The sequence below is a fragment of the Typopeltis vanoorti genome, chromosome 6, assembly GCF_054136105.1.
Source record: "Typopeltis vanoorti isolate ZY-2024b chromosome 6, IOZ_Tvanoo_1.0, whole genome shotgun sequence".
NCBI classification, from domain to species: Eukaryota; Metazoa; Arthropoda; class Arachnida; order Uropygi; family Thelyphonidae; genus Typopeltis; species Typopeltis vanoorti.
Window position 1 is genome coordinate 127,153,067 of NC_143554.1, and position 21,314 is coordinate 127,174,380.

General features: G+C 35.1%; 1 protein-coding gene across 1 annotated transcript in view; it reads right to left on the minus strand.

The window, feature by feature from the left end:
* Positions 1 to 13,932, minus strand: part of Glys (glycogen [starch] synthase) — a 214,126-nt gene extending 200,194 nt beyond the window's left edge. The window contains exon 1 of the mRNA XM_090393684.1: positions 13,755 to 13,932. Within this exon, the coding sequence (XP_090249810.1) occupies positions 13,755 to 13,896 (142 nt within the window). The 5' untranslated portion in view covers positions 13,897 to 13,932. The remainder of the gene's footprint in view (positions 1 to 13,754) is intronic.
* Positions 13,933 to 21,314: the final 7,382 nt, after the last annotated feature.

A 21,314-nucleotide genomic window follows, 5' to 3' on the forward strand; every position in this document is an offset into this window, starting at 1 on the left:
TATAAGAGATGCATTTCTGAAGCAAGAACATCTTGTCTCGGTTTTTTTTGACATGGAAAAAGCTTATGACACAACCTGGAGATATGGCATATTAAAAGACCTCTATAACCTAGGTCTCAAAGGACACCTCCCTATATTTATTAAAAACTTTCTGTCCAGGCGAACTTTCCAAGTCAGAGTGGGAAGTACACTATCTCGACCATATCTTCAAGAACAAGGTGTTCCCCAAGGCTCTGTCTTAAGTGTAACCCTTTTTGCTATTAAAATCAACTCAATCATTGAACAGCTTCCTCCCACTGTAGACAATGCTTTATATGCTGATGACTTCACAATTTACTGTCACTCACATAACATGAGGTAATTGAAAGACAACTTCAGCAAGCAACTGATCATGTCTCTCTGTGGGCTCTTAATAACAGGTTTAGATTTTCAACTGAAAAAAGTGTCTGTGTACACTTCTGTCAAAAATGCACTCATCATCCAGATCCTGAACTAAGAATGGGACCTTCTGTTATTCCAGTAACTACAGAAACCAAGTTCTTGAGACTCATTTTTGAGAGAAACTCACATTTCTAGCACACATTCGTCAACTAAGAGAAAAGTGCAAAAGAACTTTGAACCTCCTTCGCACTATCCTCTACTGGGTTTGGTGCCGAATGAGATTCATTGCTCCGTTTCTTATACGTTCAAAGCTGGATTATGGGTCCCAAGTCTATGGTTCAGCAAGACAGAGTAACCTACGATGGTTGGATTCGAACCATCATCAGGGTATACGGATAGCTACTGGTGCCTTTCTCACCTCACCCACTCCAAGTCTCTATGTAGAAGCAAATGAACCGGCTCTATCACTTCAATGGAAATAGTTGTCTCTTAATTACGCCCTAAAAATAAAATCTCTCCCAGATCACCCTACATGAAATAGTATCTTCTCTCTGCATTGGGAAGCTCAATATCACACACATCAAACTGCTATACATCCTTTTGGTATGCGTATTAAAGAAACTGTGCAAGCTGCTAGTATAAATGTTGACAACATTAGCTACACTAAACATAACATTCCTCCATGGCAGGTTTGCACACCATCTCCTGCAACCTCTCACTTTGTCAGCTACAGAAATCTTATACCCCATCATCCATTTACCTACAATTGTTTAATGCAAACAGAGCAGCACACGCTGATTTCTTACCCATCTATACTGATGGTTCAAGAACTAACACCTCTGTTGGCTGTGCTGCTGCTGTTTCCTGACATTATTATCTCAAATCAGATCCCACAAGACTGCAGTAATTATACAGCAGAGTTACATGCCACTCAGCTTGCACTTATGTAGCAGTTTTCTTTTATATGCTATAAAAGAAAACTGCTACCAAAAGTGTATAATTTATACAGACTCATTGAGCTCTTTACAGGCTATCTCCTCTCCTATGTATAATCCTCATCCAGTACTTTATGAAGTGCTACACCTGCTTCACAAAATGAAAATCCTTAATTTCGATGTTCAGTTCTGCTGGATTCCCAGCCACATCGGAATCAAAGGAAATGAGGCTGCAGCTGCTAAATCAGCCCATACCTTCTCCATATACTATTTTGACAGTTCCCTATACAGACTACAGACAACTTTTAAGATCAAAGCTAATTGCTCAGTGGGAGTTAACATAGCAAGAAACATCAACAAACAAATTATATAACATTAAACCTGAAATTAAACACTGGCATTCTAGTCAACAAACAAAGAGAAGGGAGGAGGTTGTCCTTGCCAGGCTCTGCATAGGTCACAGTCACCTTACACATTCTCATTTACTGAGAGCTGATGATCCGCCCATATGTGAAAAATGCAACATACATCTCACTATTCATCATATTCTGGTAGATTGTCAAAAATTTACATGAGAGAGGAATGAAGTTTTCACCTATCTAACCAAGCCATATATGCTCAGAGAAATGCTAGTAGACTCAGGCAAATTGCACGAGGTTTTTAATTTTTTAGAAAGAATTAATTTGTACAAACACATTTGACCATAAATTTGTTTATATATAAATACTTTGTTTTGCTTAACTTAACTTTTATAAGTATATATTATTCATTAGGTTAAATCTGACCAATTATGCATTACCGTGGGCCTTGATCTTGTATATAGCGCCTCTGTAGCGCAATTGGAAGAACGACGGCACACTGCGCCCTTCGATTGGAATAGGCCTAAGTTCGATTCTCGTCGCGACGGGAGGAATCTTTATCTGGTCGATTTCAATTCGAAGGTGAGTTAGCCGATCTCATACGGAGGTAGCAGGGTTTTTTCTCCCAGAAACTCAGGTTTTTCATCCCGCATACATACAAATCGGCCCTTCAGAACACACTCAATTTACAGACAAAAATTACTAGTTGTGGTGGTGTTGGAGGTGGGCGGTAGATGGCGTTGATGGAGATGATTCATAGTAGCGGTTAGGTGTAGAGACAGTTGTAGATGTCCTCCCGCGATGAGTCTTCGGACTCCTTGGAGGTATCAGGAATAATAATAATAATAATAATATTTGTATCACCTGCTGTAATTTTGTTAATATGTAAATACCATAATGCTAAACTTAAATTTTATGCATCAATGCTGTATAATAATTCCTTTCCGACTCTTTAAGTATTAGTATAATAATGTTTGTTGTAATCTTACTAGATGTAGACACTGCTTTCCTTGACTTGTTTTGTATATACATATGTTTACCTATAATTATCTATTTATGTACTGCTGAAACCTCTGCAGTAATTTTGTTTATATGTAGATACTTCATCACTTAACATACATTTTGTGTATGCATCTTATTTACTACTTTATTTTTCGAATAATCATGTAGTGCTGTAGGACATCTTACCTATTTGTGTACTTTCTAGTAATTCTGTTTATATGTATTCTAAATTCTGTTTCTACTGCATTGCTAAATTTAATTTTCATCCATGCATATTGTATAATAATCCCTTTTTGCCTATTTTTGTACTGCTATAAAGGCATTATTAGAATTTTACATATATGTAGATACTGCATTCCTTGGCTTAGTGTTTCATATTTTATGTATTAACTTATATTGTTAACTATTTTTGCACTACTGTAATAACCTCTGACCTTGTGTGTTGCTGTGCCCTCTGCAGCAGTTCTGTTTACCAAGAGATGCTGCTTTGTGAAACTAGATTCTTGTACGGACATATTGTTTTAAAATTTTCTGTAAATGCTAATGTTGTAACCTTTAAGGCACAGTATGACCTTTGTAGTTTTTGTGCCAAATAAACTATAAACCATATACACCCCTTGAGGGTACATATCAGGAATTTGATGATGATGAAAAAAAGCCTCCCTAAAAATGCTTCATGCAATCCAGAAGAGAGTAATATGCTTAATAGAAGATCACAGATTCACTCCAATTGCTTTCTTATAGATTTGTTTTTACTTTTTCTATAGGTATTTCATAGGCACTACTCCTTCAAACTGGCTACCATCACTCTCCTCCTTTCCTCTGAGAATGTAAAAGCAAACAGTTCAGCTAAAAACTTACTATACTAACTTCTCATCCTTCTCCTCTTTCATTCTATCTCTTCAAAGAAAGATCTCTTCTTTTTTCTTTACTACTGACCACATATGGCACTGCTGTGCTACAGGTTATGCAACTTTTCACATGTTGGGTCAATATTTAAAATATATATATATATTTAAAAAAAAAAATAATAAAAAATATATATATATATATATATATATATATATATATATATATAGGGTGTTCGGGATAAATTTGACATATTTATAATTAATTATATTTTTCCGTAAGTTACATGTATTAACACACACTTCTCTTCATTTAAAAGTTTGGACCCTTCTTCATTCATATACAAGATGTCAGAAAGGATGGATAGCTGGAACCCACCTGAATCATGGAAGAGAATAACTTGTATCATGATGATTCGTGCCCGCCATCAAAATAAGGATATTACGACTGCTGCCCAATGCTCCCTGAATACAGTAAAAACAATCAGGCATGAACTAGAGACTTGCAATGGTGACTACGAGGATGTAGCAAGAAGAAAGATCCCTAGCAGACGATCTGATTGCGTTCGTACAGCAGAATTCCTCGCAAATCTGCAGGAACAGGTGTTGAAGAACCCTGGCATTGGAATTCGGGCTTTGTTCGTGGAGTTGCTAACTGTAGTCAAGCCCTGGATAACAAGGGTAGCCAATGGTAGGCCGTATGTATGGCAGCAGGATTCGGCCCCTTGCCACACCTCTGGGAAAAGTCAAAAATGGTTGTCTGAAAATTTCTACGACTTCACCAGTCCAAATGTTTGGCCTCCAAACTCCCCAGACCTTAACCCCATGGATTATTTTGTATGGGGCGCAGTTGAAAAAGACACCAATCGCACTTCCAGTAATACAAAAGCCCAGTTAATGGATAAAATTAAAACAGTTTTTGCGGCCCTTCCCAGGGAGACTGTAGCATCAGCTTGTTCGAGGTTCCGAAGCAGAATTGAAGCTGTGATCGATGCTAATGGTGGTTATTTTGAGTAAATCTTGTTGATAGTATTGTAATTAACTCTGCCTGTAATGTTTTTTTGTCAATTCATTAAATTTAATAGATACAAAGAAGATTTTCTTTTTCCTTACGAAACTGTCAAATTTATCCCGAACACCCTGTATATATATATAACATAATAATATGTGTGTGTACACACACACACACACACACACACACACACAAAGTCAGAGTGTTTGATTTCTTAACGATACTTGTGACATAATGATTAGAAATATATATATATACACGTTTGCACAAGAATAATGTTTAATTTGCCAAATATTTCGGTCTGAATATTACAGACCATCTTCAGTGGCTACATAGGAATAGTTTTAAAAAACAAAGTGGAATATGAACAATTGATCATTCACACATAGAACGAGCCACGTGATCTCATATCACCAAGTATTAGAAGAGTAGACATTTTTAAAGTAATAATTAAAGATATTAATTCAGAAATTCATATAATAATCTTAAATAACATATAACATTAGACTAATATAGGAAATTTACAAAAAAAAAAAAAAAAAGTGTTATCCTGATTAAACTTTCCCAAATTTTTGATATAGATATTACAGTCATTACGATTCAAGTTAGGACGTTGAAGTAAGGCCTCCACACTTTCTTTAAATAAACGTTCAAATTTGTAGTGACATCTGTGTAGAAGGAGAGTCTTGGACCAAAGGATGTTGTGGCTTGTTTCTAATCCATGCTGAGCTAATCCAGATTTCTCAGGTTTGTTGTGTTGAATTGATGACTGATGCTCTTGAATTATTTTTTCTATAGAACGTCCAGTTTGTCCAAAGTAGGAAAGATTACAATTACAAGGAACTTGATACACACCAGGTGGAGACAAGGTTGAGCGTTTATCTTTAGATGAAGGAAAATGGGTGGATAATTTGTTAATAGGTATATAAGTGGCTGTTAAATCATATTTCTTCAGAATTCTTGAAATTGGTTCTGAAATCCTGGAAATGTAAGGAATTGGAACTCAATGCATTGAATCTTTGCTGTTCTGTGTTGGATTGTAAGAATTGAAAAGATGTTGTGTACTCTTTTCGGAGAAGCCATTTAGTTTCATGTGATGTTTGATAGTCGAAAGTTCTTAGCTCGTCGGATTAAACATTTTATGATTCCTGTTTTTTGACAAGGATGATGGGCAGATTCTTTGAGAATATAACGACCTGTGAAAGTTGGTTTTCTGTAAACTGTTGTTGTAAGAATACCAGAAGGTGAATGGATAAGAAAAACATCTAAAAAAGATAACTTGTGTTTTTCATTCTCCATAGTAAACTTTATAGGAGGATGTAAGGAATTGATACTGCTTAAAAAGGAAGGTAAGGAGACTCCGTTGTGAGGCCATCCAGCAAAGATGTCGTCTATATATCTAACCTAAAAGGATGGGTGAGGGAATATAGATGAGAACAGGACTTCTTCTAGATGTTCTAAATAAAAGTTGGCAAGAGCAGGAGAGAGAGAGAGAGTGGACTTCCCATGGCTGTTCCTTCCACTTGGTTGTAAAATTTGTTTTGACATAAGAAATATCCAGAGTGTATTACGAAATCAAATAACTTTATAATATCTTGTGGGAAGATGTCAGCAAGTAATTCTAAAGTCTCTTCGAGAGGTACATTCATATATAAAGATTCTATATCAAAGATAACCATAAGATCTGTAGGTTGTAAAGTGATGTTTTTCAATTTATTTAAGAAATCAAAAGAGCTTTTCAAAAAAAGAGCGTGAGTTGCCAATGTGTGATTTCAATAATTTAGATAGATATTTAGCTATGTGATAAGTAGGAGAATCAATACAATTCTCCACTAGGGCGAAGAGTATTTTTGTGTATTTTTGGTAGACCGTAAAACCTGGGAGGCTTTGCAAAATGAGTTTTTTGTCTTTCAATAGTGTCTACATCCAAACTTATGACCACATCTAGCAGGGAATTTAATTTCTTCAGTTGTCTATTGGTTGGATTGTAATTGAGTTCTTGGTATGTTGAGTGATCTCGAGGTAAAAGGGAAAGTTTTCTTCTATAGTTTGAAGAGTCCATAATTACTGTTGCTTTCCCCTTGTCAGCTTTAGTAATGATGAGGTGATTGTTGTTTCTTAAGGAATGTATAGCTTTCTTTTCAGAAGGAGATATGTTCAAAGGAGGAAGATTGGCTTTAAGTAGCAAAGAAGCAACTTCTAGACAGAGAGCATTAGCTTTTTCACTTGACAGATGAATGAGGTTCCGTTCGATATTAACTAGAAAATCTAGATATGGAATCTTTTTAGGGACTATAGAGAAATCATGTCCTTTTGAGAGGATGAGTGTTTCATTATTAGTTAAAGGCCGACCAGATATGTTGACGATCCAATTATCTGGAACTTGGAACGGCTTGATTTGTTTAGAAACAAGAACATCATATTTGTGATTTAGATGTTGATTCTGTTTTTTATATGAACACTGTAAAGAGCGTTTAGCTACATTCAGAACTATGTTTGAAAGATGTGGTTCTAAGTTTGTGGAGATATAGGTGGATATCAGAAACTTGACGAATGTTAATAGCCAGATTATGTTTAGCTGCTCTGAGTTCATTACGGATTAAAGATAAACTGGTGTTCCTGTAAATATTATGAGCTCCAGGAGATTTAATGGTTTCTTTAATCTTAGCGAAGTTAGGAATTATCTTGTTGTCACGGCATTTTTTTAAAAAGATGATCCTCACTTGTGAGTTACTGATAGTTTACCTAATTTACCAGTTTTTTTGTGAAGTTTTCCCTGTGAAGGAATAAAATTTGATTTTTTAACGATACTTGTGACATAATGATTAGAAATATATACACGTTTGCACAAGAATAATGTTTAATTTGCCAAATATTTCGGTCTGAATATTACAGACCATCTTCAGTGGCTACATAGGAATAGTTTCAAAAAAAAAAAAAGTGGAATATGAACAATTGATCATTCACACATAGAACGAGTCGCATGATGTCATATCGCTAAGTATTAGGAGAGTAAACATTTTTGAAGTCATAATTAAAGATATTAATTCAGAAATTCAGAAATAACATTAGACTAATATAGGAAATTTACAAAAAACGCTCAACCTTGTCTCTACCTAGCGTGTATCAAGTTCCTTGTAATTGTAATCTTTCCTACTTTGGATAAACTGGACGTTCTATAGAAAAAATAATTCAAGAGCATCAGTCATCAATTCAACACAACAAACCTGAGAAATCTGGATTAGCTCAGCATAGATTAGAAACAAGCCACAACATCCTTTGGTCCAAGACTCTCCTCCTACACAGATGTTGCTACAAATTTGAACGTTTATTTAAAGAAAGTGTGGAGGCCTTACTTCAACGTCCTAACTTGAATCGTAATGAATGTATATCTATATCAAAAATTTGGGAAAGTTTAATCAGGATAACACATTAATTTTTTATTTTTATTTTTTGTAAATTTCCTATATTAGTCTAATGTTATTTATGAATTTATGAATTAATATCTTTAATTATGACTTTAAAAATGTTTACTCTCCTAATACTTAGCGATATGACATCATGCGACTCGTTCTATGTGTGAATGATCAACTGTTCATGTTCCACTTTTTTTTTTAAAACTATTCCTATGTAGCCACTGAAGATGGTCTGTAATATTCAGATCGAAATATTTTGAAAATTAAACATTATTCTTGTGCAAACGTGTATATATTTCTAAGTCGGAGGTTTCCATAATGGGAATTCTTCCCCCCTTGGATATAAGTGGTTGCATGTTATCAATATGAAACACTGTTTTTTTTAACATATAGAGAAACATCTTTAAAATCCTCTGCTTAGTTGAGGTAGTTTAGTCATCACAGCATGCTATAAGATTCAAACTTGCAGCTTCAGCAGTTTAGAAAGTAAAGAAAAATATATGTTTGCATAAACACTCCAAATGTATTTTTAAATTTGAATTTGCCATAAATATAACATAACATACAGGAAATTGAATATCGGAAGTTATATTTGAAAAGATTATATTTAGCTTTATATTATTTTTTTTTAAAAATATATACTCATAGCTAATTTTCAAATCTGTTCAATTGCAATTCTTGAGGAAATGCAAAGAATGAATTTCTAAAAAGTTTAATGCGTGTAAGATAGAAAAGTTTGGGAATACTTGTACTGAGTTTCAAATTCTGTTTTTCTTATCTTATAACATTTATTTCTGATTTACTAAATTCTCCTTATAGCTGTACAAATACTGCTCGTGTAAAAAAGGCACTTAATGTAGGCACATTTGTTTCAGCATAATTCTTTCTTAAATGTGAATACCAGTTAATTATGGAAGATATATCTACAGATAGATGCACCCTTTTAGCTGGAAAATACTAGATTAAAAAAAAAAGATGCTCTCATAAAGAAAACTGAAGTCTTATGACTTCAAGTATTGTTATAATTTTTTTTTTAAATGAAGTTCAGTAAGCCAGTGTCTTTTTTGCTCTACTCAGCATCACAATAATACAATCATGAAAACTCACATAATGATACTTAGTTAAAATTTGCAACTTTAAATGAATGAATTTGAATGGGGAGTGTCAGTTTAATACAGCAGCAAAATACTCTATTGGAGGAAGTAGGGAAGACAAGAGATCTGGGAGGTTGATGATTGATTGAAACCTGAAATTCAGGGGACATATTACAAAGGTGGTGAAGGTAACACTGAGGATTGCTGCAATACTGAGAAGGATGCTGACCTGCAGAGATAAAACAGTTATCATTCCATTGTATAAGACCCTGATCAGACCACACTTAGACTATTGTTCTCAAATTTGGTCCCCAGGATTTCAAGGGGGATGGGATAAATTAACTGTGGAAAGGGTACAGAGGCAGATAACAAAGATGGTTTCAGGACTGTACAATGTTAGTTATGAGGATTGGCTGAGGGAATGTGGACTGCAGAGTTTGGTAAATAGAAGGAGAGGTGATATGATTGAGACTTTTAAACTGTTGAGAGGTGGTTAAAAGAACTCCCCATGACACTGGGGAGTTCTTTTGCTTGTGGAACAGCAGGAAGGAGTGATGACAAGGGGCCATCCCTGGAAGTTACGAAAGGAAGCTGCGAGCAAGAGGGCGAGGAGTGGTTTCTTTGCATGGAGGGTGGTTGAACCGTGGAATGCACTGCCTGATAGAGTGGCGAGAACGAGAATGGTCAATGAGTTCAAAGAGTGGTATTATAGGCTTTGTGTTTCCTAGAAAGGACCTCCGGCGATGAGTCTTTTGACTCCATTTGATTAAATGGAGGCCTGAATAATAATAAATTTTCACCTAAGTAATAGTAGATTAGGTAAATTAGGCAATTAACCAATAACAGACAATTCTAAAAAGCATCACCTTAGTTACCAGTTAATGTAAGATAACTAAAATTGTCAATAGTTTCCTTATATATATCTATATCATGGCCTCCACATCCTGAAGCAGGCACCCAGGCCAGGATTTTTGGCGGGCCCTCCCCTACCTGTTGCTCAGGTTAAGGACAAGGCATTGCTATACAGTCTCCATGGTTTAGGATCAATTAGTTTAAATGATAACACAAAAGTAATATTTATTTAAAAAATTACCAACATCTACATAATACAAACTAATAATAATATTCAAAATTACTTCAAAGTATATTTTCTAGCTTTTGTCGATGCAAATTTATCAATTATGTCAGTAAAATCAACTTGCTTAGCCAAATCATTTTTGATGCACAGAATTGCTGGGTGATTAAGTCGTTATTGGCTACTTGTGCTTCTTTGCCATGTTTTCAATGAACTAGCCAGTCTTCTGAATGATCTTTCAGCTGAAACAAAAACTATCTTATGAATACTTTTAAGGTGAAGAATTTCATTCAATAACTCTACTGACAGATCTTTTTCACAAGTTTTGCTGCTTTTGCGATAAGTTGACCATCATCCAAGTTGTGGAAATTTAAAATAGATGAGAATAATTCACATACATTATCTGCTGCTTCACACCTTGTTTTTAAATCATTCATAATGAAATCCAATACTGGATAAATTACAGAAATTTTGAAATCTTGTTCAGGTTCTACAGTAGTTTCTCGATTTTTGCAAAATTGAGGTTACACACTAATTGCTTCAGCAACTACTTTTGCTTCTTGGACAACACTTTCCCACAAGTCACGTAAGTGTTGTATCTCTTGCACTAATTCTCTTATAAGTCTGGACTCGACCTCAAAAGATATTCCTTTACTTTGTATAATAATGCGCTTATTGTCAATATTTGCTAATATGTTGTGCCAAAACATTGTCATTAGCATACCTTTATAAGATCTGAAATATTTTTCCAAGCCTTTAATTGTGTTCAGTGTTGAAGGAGAAAGCGAGATGGGCGAACGAAAACTGAAAACTAAAGTAAATCCTTTAGAATGGGAAGTTCAGAAGAGTAACCATAAGTCTGAAAAGATGGATAATGGGTTGGAAACGATTGCAAAAGCTAGTACTCCCTCTTGGCACATATTCATTCATATTTTATAAAGTTTCTTTTTGTCTTTTGTTAGTCTCACTTAACTGGCCGACCTGACAAGACGGGCTCCTAATTCTGGGCCCCCAGGCTAAAGCCCTGTCAGCTCCACCCTTGTGGGGGCCATGATCTATATATACATAAATAACATGAACAACATCAATAACAACCAAGTCTTTCTTTGGCCTAATAAAGTTGATAAGTAAAAAAATTATTTTTGTCTTTCATAAGTTTAAGAATTTTTTGGAGCCATTTCAAGGATGAACATATAAAATTAGGAAAGATTAGCAAGTGAATCGTTACTTGGTTGTCTAACTTAAACAGATCCAATGGTCTAGCCTGTCTCCCACAAAGGAGATACTTTGGGTAAGAGAGGAAAGATTAGCAGGTTTAAAAGTACTAACTTAATATATCTTTTTTTTTTTTTTTTGTTAGGAAATTAATTTGTTGGGTGATAGTGGATAAGGATCTAAAATTTAGGGGACGCATTGCCAAAATTGCGAAGACAACACAAAGGCTTCTGGGAATGATGCAGAGGACACTGACATGTAAAAGTAGGGAGATTCTTGTTCCTTTGTATAAGGCTTTAATTAGGCCACACATGGACTATTGTGTCCAGATTTGGTCACCTGGTTTTCAGAAGGATGAAGAGATGTTGGAAAGGGTCCAAAGGCGACTGACTAAGGTAGTTTCTGACCTCTGGAATGTCGAGTATGAGAAAAGATTGAGAAGATGTAATTTGCAGAGTCTGGTGGACAGGAGGAAAAGGGGAGATATGATAGAGACCTACAAGTTGGTAAGGGGTTGTTATAGGATCAATGTTGGAGAAGTTTTACAGAGAATAGTGGAGATCAGGGGAGAACCAGAGGTCATCCCTGGAAACTGTATAAAAAGGGTGTGAGTAGGGGAGTGAGAGGCAGGTTTTATTCGTGCAGAGTTGTGAATGACTAGAATGCTTTGCCTGAGAATATGGTGTCTGCAAAGAGTTTGAATGTGTTTAAAGCATGGTATGATGAGCTATGTGTGTGATAAAAGGACCTCCCAGATGAGTCTTTGATGAGGTCTTGGGGTGGTAATAATAATAATTATTGACTATTTTGATTATCGCACATTAGCTAAGCTGACATTTTTTTACAGTTGTCTGTTATTATTTAATTGCCATTATATAATCCTGTACTGAACGTGACACTTAAATGAAAATTTAACACTAAATAAGTTTTTTTACATGACTTTTCCTCTGTTTTTATATTTATTACTATTATGGTAACTTAAGTATTCCATTATTGAAACATACTCAGCAACATTACAAACCTTCATTCCAATTAACTCTCTCAGTCCTCTCCTCCAAAACACAGTATGGAATTTTGCTATTGTAGTTACACTGCACTTCAATATCATAAACTAGCATGGTACTATATGAAGCATAACTTTCTGAATTCTTGGTTAATAACAACCAAATCAAGACACTTCAGTATTAAAAATGCAGCACAATAACTATGTTGTAATGTACATGGCTCAAATTTTTTGAAGTGAACTATTATTCATTTTTCCTGGGGTGTTTCTTCTACAGATATACAAAACGATTGTTACAACAACAAACTATTATTCATTTCAAAGCCACTAAATGCATAATATAAAAGTTTTCTTGCTATTTATATATATATATATATAAAAGGCTGTGGAAAATTTATCCTGGGAGGGTCCTCTAAAGATGAAGCCTAGAGAGAAAGAGTGAATAATAAATTTTGTGGTTATGATGTCAGCTGCCTCTCTTCAAATTAATATATATGACAGACTCCTATTATCAAACTAGTAAGTTATAATAAATATATATTATTTCATATTTTGTAACTACAATATGATATGGTTCAGCTCAGTCAACTACATATGGGAATATTTATAATAATAACAGATATAATCTATTATGTGTTATTATTTTTGGACTTCGGTAAAGCAACTTGTGTTATTTTTATATCAATGGAAAAACTAACAGCAATGTTTCACTGTTAATGCATACAGGAATCGGGTAAAATACGGCGTATAAAAATTAAAGTGAAAAACATCAGGTCAAACAGTCTTTCTCTGGCCTAATCAAGTTGATGAGTAAAAAAATTATTTTTGTCTTTCGTAAGTTTAAGAATTTTTTGGAGCCACTTCAAGGACGAACACTAGCAGCTTCAGGTATTAGAACTTCCGTCTCGCTCTCTTAGCCCCCCCCCCCATCAACATACATGCATTTTTTTTTTTTATTAAGCTTAGATTATACAAGCTATATGAACTTCGCATTAAAAAAGAACACTCACGTGCTCCACTTTCCGCCGATATGCAATGCCGTTTTTAAATAACTGATTACTTAATACATACTTTCATCATATGCTCCTCGCTTTGCACCTGCTGCCCTAGATACAACCGGCTGCGGGAGATGACCGATAAAGACACGACTCCCGTTTCATCCCTCCAAAGCATCCCTATGGCTATAGCACTGATTTTTGAATTGAATGATAACAGATTTAAATCATCGGGTTATTGATTTTTTAATAACATGAACCTCAACAAGAAAAAATAATTAATGTATTTCAAAATTACCACTGGTCAAGGTGATTTAACTCACCTTGAAAGCATGGAAAGGATAGGGCAACGTACAATAACATGTTTCGAGGGGGGGAAAAAAAAGATAACAGATTAAGAAAAATGACGAATTACTAACCTTTATTTACAACTTCCCACGAAATTTCAAACACCCACCGATTTTCAGCTTCAGCTGTTGCACCCCTGTCAAGCAGCAAATCTTCAATTCCTTCAAGTCGGTAGAAGCGTTTAGACATTCGAGTGGCCATGCTGTCTGCCATGACCTTCGTCGCAGGGAGGAATAACTTCTGAAACCGCTAGTTTCGCGACTTAGCGCAAACCAGAAACCCGTAAGTAGAGTAACGCCTCCAAAGCGATATTATTCCTTGATTGAAAATAACATACTCTTAAAAAAGAGGAGAGGAAAGGAAAGTATAAAACCATTAAATTTTTTTCTGACTACTAGAAACAATAATTTTATTGGTTACAGGGTAATACTGAAATAATATAATAATTTAATAATTGAATAAATTTAAATATATTTTACTAAAACAGAAAAGACAACAGCTTATAGCATTTTATGCTACATAATAATATCCTGAAATAATACATGATTTTTTTAAATTTAAATTTAAATTTAAAAAAAAAGCAAAGAAGACAAATGACAACAGCGTGTAGCATTTTATCATAGAGAATACCTTATTTCAAGGGTTCTCGAAACTTTGTTAACAACTTTAGCTCTCGAAAAAGAATTTATTAATTTACAGTAGAAGACCCTTTTCTCATATATTAATTTAGAAGACCCTTTTCTCATATTTACTGCAATGATTTCATCAATAGAGAAAAGTAAAGGTCATTTAGCATGTAATAAATGAATAATGAATAAATAAAATTTCATTATAACCTTTATCATATCTTTTCTCATATTTACTGCAATGATTTCATCAATAGAGAAAAGTAAAAGTCATTTAGCATGTAATAAATGAATAATGAATAAATAAAATTTCATCATAACCTTTATCATATTCAAATTATCATACTTTCAAAAAAAAAAAAAAAACTATCAAATGTAAAACTGGGTAGTATATAAGGACGTTTTCCACGGAGAATTTACTCACGTAATCAGATATTTGCGATCTTCCCAGCTATTCGTCTTCTTACCCTACAAATATCTATAACAAAAAGCAGGCCATAACGCAAAACATAGTTCAGGAATATTTCTTTTACCCTTCCAAAAACTTTTTTTTTTTTTTTTTGGTCAAACATAACCCCTTAAACTTATCAATTAGGAAATAGCTCCGAAATTTTTTGTAAAGCACATACAGATATCCTTGTCAAATATAACACTAAAACATAAGCGTTACTCCCTATGAATATTAAATATCAAACGTGACGTCCGTAGACGCTGTATGGCCACTCCCCTACCTCACAGGATTTGGGGAGTGAAGTCTTCTCTTAGAATAAGTGGTAGAGTCACAAATTCCCTTTCTACACAGAGTTTAAGGACAATCACAGATCCATACCTTTGGCGGGATTCGAACGCATAGTTTCTTGGCTGGAGAATGCACACGCTAATCACTCGGCCAACCAGGCAGACAATGAAGGTGTGAATAACTAAGTATATAATAGGCATCACGCACTTATAATATATGTAGAGTGTAGGACCGTGATATGCAGTGATTAATACCCTTAGATGGTAATGGATGGCAATGCTGTAGCCAATGAAGTTCTAACTGAGGCTTGGCTATTGCTGTTACCCTCCTGCCATGGTCAGAGCTTTAGGTGTTATAGCTCAATAGTAGGGATAAGGTGTTATAGCTCAATAACACCTTATCCCTACACTGTCCGCTACAGATAACGGGGAAGATGAAAAGCATTCTTGCTTTGCCCCTTTAAGCCAGTCCTTATAAGGACTATAATATATGTAACTAAATATAAATATATAAGTAACACGTACATAGTGAATATAAATATATAATAAGTATATCATGTACACAGAGCAAAGAAATATTTTTAAAAATCAGTGTCGATCGTATTTATGCATGCAGAGAATGTAAAGAACTAACTGAAAATTATAAAATTATAACACTAATTCAAGTACAGTAATACCTCGATTAACGCTCAGGATGTGTTCCGAGGAAAAAGCGCTAAACGAAACAGCTTTAAACGGGGTGATTTTAACACATAGTAAATAGGGATAGGGGAACACGCGACCAAGAATAAACAAGTTCACTTTAATTTTAAGTTATTTTTAAACTAACTTTCCCTTCATAACTCTTGGTGTTTTGGAATGATACACAAGCAACAGTTTTAATTTGAAATCACCATTATCGTTACTGCCCAGAATAATGGTTAAACAGTCTTTTACAGTTTTGAATCCTGGTGCTTGCTTTTGTTCGCGATATAAATGTGCGCTTTGGCATTCTCTTCCAGAAAAGTCCCGTTTCATCAATATTAAAAACTAGTTCGGGAGGATAATTTCGTCTTTCAATTATGGCTCTGAAAGTTGATGGAAAGGCTGAAGCAGCTTCAGTATCTGCACTTGCTGCTTCTCGGGTGATTCAAATGCTGTAGAGATTGCTTCTTTTTTTAAATCTATCGAACCGATCTCTGCTAGCTGCGAAGTTTTCGCTCGTATCTTCTCTTTGGTTTTGATTATAATTATAAATACTTCTGGCTTTTTTCATGATTATTGCCTGACCTAATGGCATGTTGCGTTCGGTTTCATCATCAATCCAAATGGAAAAACGTTTCTCAATTTCCTCTAAAACATTGCTTCTGGATCGAGTTACTTTTGTTGCAGAAGACGTAGTTGTGGTTGCTAACACTTAATTTTGTCCTTGTTTTTTTACAATCGTTCGTATAGTAAAAGTAGACAAATTTAAAGAGGTTCCAATGTCAACTTGACGTTCACCTTTTTCTAATCGCCTCAGCACCTGCATTTTATTGTGAAACGAAATGCTTTTTCGTATCAATTTTATTTTATTTCAACCTTTCGCTGATTGGTTTGCGTTCGGAAATAATCGTATTATATACGAATCAAGAAAAATACAGCGATAAATTGAATCAGCATAAAATTAACGCTGCGTAAATTAAAATTAAGGCTTCGAGTAGAACCGCGTTATATCGAATCATGGAATATTTAGCGCTTTTTTTAGGATTCGAAAAAATCGCGTTATAGCGAATCAGTGTTAATCGACACAGCGTTAAACGGGATCTTACTGTACTTTCCATCTTTTTATTTGCCATTACATTCATGATCATTTAAAACTTTCTCTCTCTCTCTCTCTCTCTCTCGCTCGCTCGCTCGCTCTCTGCATTCTGTTTGTTGCGATGTTTTCTGTTGAAAAATGAAAAAAAAGTGTGCCTATTCAAAGATAAGTTAACAATTATTCATTTGTTCGTTTTATTATCAGTATGGAAAGCACATATTTGTTAACGAGAATTAGCGTTTATTAAACTAACTGTAAAACCCAACAAGTTTTGTCAATTGTCGGACGCAAGCGTTCGAACAAAGCTAGATGTCGCTGTCACGTTCTGTGACATAAAGCGTGTCATATCCCAGCTTCGTGGTTGCTCTTGCGGCATTTGTTATATAGGCCAGACGGGATGGTCTGCAGAGATCCGCATGTCAGAACATCTAAAGGAAGTTGAAAAAGAAAAGGAAGTACAGATCAGGATTAGCATCCCAGATAATAAATACAGGCCACCAAGTGTTTTTGAAAAAAAAAAAAAAAAAAACGGTTTAATCCTACAGCAAGTTTGGTCTGCATTCATTAGAAATCTGATAAATACAGAGTTGGAATATAATACACTTTATGCCACAGAACATACAGCAACCACCAGGACTCGTAAAATGAGAAAGAGAGGGGGGGAGGGTATGAATCATAAATATAAGATGGGAAAGGTTTGTAACCAGATTGATGTGTGAAGAGATTTTTCATAGAATGGAGGAAGACAGGAGAAGGAACGGGAGGTTATCTCTGGAAGATGAATGAGGAGAGTGTAAGCAACGGGATAAAGAGCATATTTTTATAGTGGAGAATGGGTGTAGTGAAATTCTTTGCTTGGGACGCTGAGTTCAAAAACGTTGATGGTGTTCATGGCATGATTCGATGAGCTTTGTATTACAGTAGCGGTCTCCCGCGATTGGTCTTTGGACTCTATCGAGTCTAAAATTAGCAGTTATTGTTGTTGTATTTACAGTAGTGGTGATGGTGGAGGTGGTAATAATAATAATAATAATAATAATACGATCTCTTTGTATAACTTTTTGGGTAATGACTTATTTTCATACAGACAACACCTGGTGCAAGTCCTTTCTTCCACAGTTTTTTATCCAAAACTTTTAAGCTTACTATTAATATTGCCAAGAAAATGGAGTGTGTATTTTTCTTCTTCCATCTAAGTCAAAACAATCGTTAATGATTGTTTTGGGAACACTATACAGGATCGTGAATTGAGTAATTAATAAATTAAAATACAATAAAAAGTAAAAATCCTCTAACTAGTTGCATTCACCAAATGCTCTCACTCTAATATAGTTAAGAATAATCTAGTAAATGTTTTTTTTTTTTTCTTTCAAATAATGACAACTTTTCACTCCAGTGAAATTGGCCATCGAACCCACACTATTTTCAGACATTAAAAGTATATTGTGTTAGGGTTAGGAACTACAAGATGGCGACATTTGCTAGCCGTCTTCTTCACTACGTACCGATGAATTAATGATAGCCTTGTCCGTGTGGTTAGCCTAGTGGCTGTGCACTTCGCAACCATATGACTGGGGAAGGAGTGTCCCAGGTTCGATTACCGTCGAAGACGTGAGGAATTTGAGAATCTTCCTCAGCCATAGCCAAGTTAGCCAGTCTTGGACGCGGGCAGTAGGGTGTTTTTCGCCAGTTTATCTGGCGTTTTTCATCCCGCAAGCAGGCAAATCGGCCCCCGTGAACACACACGGATCTACAGCCATAAATATTTAATCCCCCATAAGGGGGGACAACTCGCCCCAATAGGGACGGGTGAGAAAAAGGGAGGAAACTCCATATGAATGAATGAATGAATGATAGCCTTGAGCCAGCTATCTCTGATTAGCTGCCAGTGGAGATTGAACTGCCCGCTCAGTCTCCAAAAAATTAGATAGGCTAAAATACTCACCTACTCCCTATACGAGAATAAAAGACGGTAGCTGATTTTTTTTTTGTTTTGTCTGAAAATTCCTTGTTTAAAAATATCATACAGAGGGTCCCAGCTCTCATCGCAGTAGAAATTAAAATTATTTCTCCATCATTCTAGAAATCCGGCGATATTTCTAATCCTAGTTAAAGTTATTTTGTGGATAGTCGTGTTCTATTGTCGATTTTGCTGAATTGCTGGACCAAAATATCGAATTTCTCCAGGAAAGAAAGAAAGAAAAGGTTACTTGCCTGCTTCGAAGATTGACTAATTCTAGATTTGCTAAATGAAATCAGTAAGATCTTTTTCTTTAGGTCTTGTGTCATTAAGAGTATGTTGGTGTCGAATACATTTTAAGCCTTGTGTCGTTAAGGATATGCAGGTGTTTTCAGAATCTTCACTAAGATGAGTATTTTAAGACGGTGTAATGTTTAAAAAAACATAAAAATATAATTTGTAACTCAAAACTGGATTGTAACTAGTGATGATTTGGTACAAGGTTCGCCCATCCCTTCGTTGTTTTGTAAGATAAACGAGTTCGGATATATTTTTTTTAAAAATGAATAAAGAATTAATTAAAACCAAAACCAGAACAAATTAATTTTCTATACTTTTGGAGAGATACCTCTCTGCTATATCAGCAATCAAGCAAAAAAGTAGTATGTTTGGAGTAAGGTATAAAAAAAACTGTTTTTGTCACTGGAGAGTGTCAGTTGTTAACATGAAGGTAATTACACTGAACGTCACGAAACTACGAGACTTCAATGTATCACTTCTTACTATACAAAACATGGCAATCAAACGAAGAACCATTAAACACTAATTCACAGGGGAAATCTTATGTCGTGATGTATTTGTTGAGGTGGTCCGAAATCGAAAAGTATTATGTCCGTGTGACAAAATTAAGAAAATATAATCAATATAACTCTTCAACATTTTTAGATTGAGGCTATTTTTCTAGTACTTCTTTTCTAATGTTATGCTAGTTGTTATGTTATGCAAAGTTATATTATGATATGCTAGTATACAGGAGAAAGGGCTGCCCATGGCTAGTCGGGAGTCTTGTTTGTATATAGTTTTATTATATGTAAAATATCCAAATGAAACACAGTGTTTGAGAAACACCATGAGTGTCTTGGAAAATTTATATGTTGAAATATAAGAAGTTCATCATTCAGGACATTGGTAAATAAATGAACTATATCAAAGCTCATTAAAATGACATATTCATGAAGAATGATGTTGCTGATTGAAGAGAACAAAGTGTTCAGAGTTTTTAACAGAAGATGACCTATGAAACCTTCTAGTAGGTTAGTCACCATATTCAAAGAACCCAAGTATTTTTTTAATATGATGTAAAGGAGAGTCTATATCTACAACTATTGGGTGAACAAGGATGCATTATTAATGAATTTTAGGAGTATCATGAAGCCATGGAAGGGGAAAGGATGTAGATCTCAGCCCTAATGTAATATCCTTTTAAGTTTGCAAAGCATGAGCATGCGATGCGTAACAATGAATGCATGTTTACACTGAATTTAAATCATTGGGAACCTACATAATTCCAAACTGGTTGTCACCATATCCATTTTTTACTGAGTGGTTTTCTATTAGTTTTATCTCTTACACACAAAAAGGGAGGATTTATGCAATATGAAATTAGTGGCTGTTATAAACTACTTACTTCTGCATTTCTAATGGTAAAAAAACTGTTGTGCATCTCTTCATATACCAAAAAAGCTTTATATGCATTTTATTCCCTTATAGGGAGTAGGCGAGTCCGTTTTTACCGTATTTAACTTTTGGAAACTGTTGTTTCCAAAAGTTAGTGGGCAGGTCAATCTTCACCGGTAGCCAATCAAAGATGACTGGTGCAAGACCATAACTCATTATAAACGACATTCAGTGAAGAGAAAGCTGACAACTGTCGTCATCTCGTGATCTCTAACCCTAATACTTTATTGTCCGAGATAGTGTGAGTTCTGCGGTCGATTTTCTTGAGTTTAGCGGACAAAAAATACGAGATTCCGGGAGAAAAAAATCACTTGCCATGCCAGAGATCGACTAACTCGGCAACCTGTTGAAGAAAGGCTTAGAAAAAATTCGTCTAGTCGACGATTACACTTGAATTTAAGTCTATCTGTGGACGGAATAGAGGATGAAAAGGTCACATCAACTGAGCTACTAAGAAAATTACCACCTTTTATTATTTGTTTTTTATGTAGGCTCTCGGTGGAGTCAAAAGACTCATCGCGGAATATCCAGTCTATCCGTTAACACGATACCTATCATATATCTCCTTAAACCTATTCATTGTTGGGGCGCTCGCAACCACCTCTAGCAATCCATTCCATTCATTCCCTGTTCTCCTTACTTCCCATGTATGGAAAATTTTCTTCTGTGTCAGTCTTATAGTATCCCTTTAGTAACTTATGTTTCTATGATATCCCGTCTCATCTGTCTGTCAGTAAATCCTTCAACTCACACACCCTCAATCTATCCTCATATAGAACATTCCACAAAC